This window comes from Mesocricetus auratus, unplaced genomic scaffold, assembly GCF_017639785.1.
Source record: "Mesocricetus auratus isolate SY011 unplaced genomic scaffold, BCM_Maur_2.0 Super-Scaffold_100004, whole genome shotgun sequence".
NCBI classification, from domain to species: Eukaryota; Metazoa; Chordata; class Mammalia; order Rodentia; family Cricetidae; genus Mesocricetus; species Mesocricetus auratus.
The window spans coordinates 78,644,853-78,647,313 of record NW_024429189.1 but is presented as its reverse complement, the minus strand read 5'-3'; the positions used below and the strand labels follow the sequence as shown (position 1 = coordinate 78,647,313).

At 36.5% G+C, this 2,461-nt stretch overlaps 1 protein-coding gene across 1 annotated transcript; it reads left to right on the top strand.

The window, feature by feature from the left end:
• The first annotated feature begins 434 nt into the window (after positions 1–434).
• On the top strand, positions 435–1,379 carry LOC121140223 (olfactory receptor 4F3/4F16/4F29-like). Its single transcript, XM_040744933.1, has one exon. The coding sequence runs from the start codon at positions 435–437 to the stop codon at positions 1,377–1,379; it is 945 nt and encodes a 314-aa protein (XP_040600867.1).
• Positions 1,380–2,461: the final 1,082 nt, after the last annotated feature.

The window sequence follows — 2,461 nt, the reverse complement described above, 5'->3', positions numbered from 1 at the left end:
GAAAACAGAAGAACATGAAATTCAGAGAGAGAATATGGTAACACTATTCCATCCCTTCCTCATTTCTTCCTTTTTGTTTCCAAAATTATGGTCAATGCCTTAGTAAGTGAGTGTTTTATTTCAGAGCTACAGAAAACCTCATTTTGAAATTTGAGTTATATCATTCTTTTCTTTTGTAATGTTGCATTACTTGATGTATTTTGAACAGTTCTGATTTTTTGATAAAACTCTTTTAACAAGTTTGAAGCAATATTTCACTTTTATTTTAAAGTTCATTCCTTGCTATTAAGTGATGTTCATTTTTCATCTATGTTTTCCTGTAGTTTGATTTTAATGTTAGATTACAAACAGATTTCCATAACTTTTCTTAATATAGTCTGTTAATATAAATATACAGCTTTTCCTTTTTCCTCCCCCAGGTAGTGCAGACATACATGTTTATGGAAGGAGCAAATCACTCTGTGGTGTCAGAGTTTGTATTTCTTGGACTCACCAACTCCCGGGACATTCAGCTTCTTGTCTTTGTGTTCTCCTCTATGTTTTATGTGGCAAGCATGATGGGAAACTCCCTCATCATTTTTGGAGTGGCTTCAGATCCTCAGTTACACTCTCCAATGTACTTTCTGTTGGCTAATCTCTCCTTCATTGACTTAGGTGTTTCTTGTGTCACTTCTCCTAAGATGATTTATGATCTATTGAGGAAGCACAAAGTCATCTCTTTTAGGGGTTGTGTCATTCAGATCTTCTCCATCCATGTCATTGGTGGTGTGGAGATGGTTTTACTCATAGCCATGGCCTTTGATAGATATGTCGCCATATGTAAACCTCTCCATTACCTGACCATTATGGGCCCCAGAATATGTCTCTTCTTTGTAGTGACTGCCTGGTTAGTTGGCCTTACACACTCTCTTGTTCAACTGGCTTTTGTAGTCAATTTACCTTTCTGTGGACCAAATGTGTTGGACAGTTTTTACTGTGACCTTCCCCGGTTCATCAAACTTGCCTGCATAGACACCCATAGACTAGAGTTCATGGTCACAGCCAACAGTGGGTTCATCTCTGTGGGCTCCTTCTTCATACTGATCATTTCCTATATTGTCATCATAATCACTGTACAAAAACATTCTTCAATTGGTTCCTCTAAAGCTCTGTCAACACTTTCAGCTCATATCTCTGTGGTGGTCTTATTCGTTGGTCCTCTGATATTTGTGTATACTTGGCCATCTCCCTCCATACACCTGGATAAATTTCTGGCCATATTTGATACAGTTATCACTCCATTTCTGAATCCTGTGATCTATACATTCAGGAATCAAGAAATGAAGAAGGCAATGAAGAGAGTATTCAGACAGCTACTGAGTTATAGAAAGATCTCCTAATACTTGCATTGTGAACATAGAAGTGCATTTTGACTAATCTCAATGAAAAATCTGCCTTTCTATGCTTTGTTTATATACATCAATATTTAGTCTATTTTTCTTCTAGTTAGGAGGGTGAGACAATCTCTTCTGAGAACAGAAAAAATTACTGGTTTACAAAGTAAAGATTATAATAATCACAAGCCTCAATTCCCAAGGAATATTTTTGTTATAAATTCTTAGACATAAAGAAGCTGGAATCCTATACTAAGAAATTTAGAGCAGAGAATATAAGATTTTTAAAACCATAAGTAGGAAATTCTGGCAGTACTTACTGGGGATATTTATTTTTTAATCTATAGTTTTTCTTTATTCTTGAGAATTTCAAACATGCATTCAATGAACTATGATCATCTCTATTCCTTGACTTCCATCCTTCAATTTTTCAACAGGTTTCCTTCTCAACGTCATGCCTTTTTTTGATAACCTACTCAGCCTTTTTAGTGCTGTTCATATATATGGGTCTAGAGCCATTCACTGAAGCATGGCAAGCCTCTCAGTGGGAACATTCTCAAAGAAGAATGATCTACTTTCCCTTGCATCTACCAACTGCAATAGCTTCTCAATAAGGAGTGAGGCCTGAAAAGCACATCTCCCATCCATGCTTGAAGTTTGGTTGTCTTGCTCTTGTGTACATCATGTACAAGTAATTACAGCTGCTATGAGTTCATGAGTGTGATAGTCATATCATGTCCAGAAGACTGCATTCCATTGCACTCTTTCCCATTATTCATATAGATCATACATTCTTTCTGCCTCCTCCTCCACAATCTTCTTTGATTCTTGGCACATAGGCCTGAGCTCTTTTTTTCTTATTCTCACACTTTGACAATCATGCACCTCAGAATTGACTTTTCAACACTGCAAAAAGAAGTTTCTCGGACCAAGGTTGAGAGAACTCCAGGTCTATGGATATGAACTTAACTATTTAGAAGGCAATACAATGACACAGTATTGATAAAATAAATATAGTAGGCTGTACTCTAGAACCCATGAATTTCCCAAGCATGAGAATTTAGCTAGGATTATACTATCATGCATGT

Bases quoted from the DNA above. Each gene is read 5' to 3' on its own strand.
- LOC121140223 (XM_040744933.1), top strand. From the start codon at position 435: ATGTTTATGGAAGGAGCAAATCACTCTGTGGTGTCAGAGTTTGTATTT.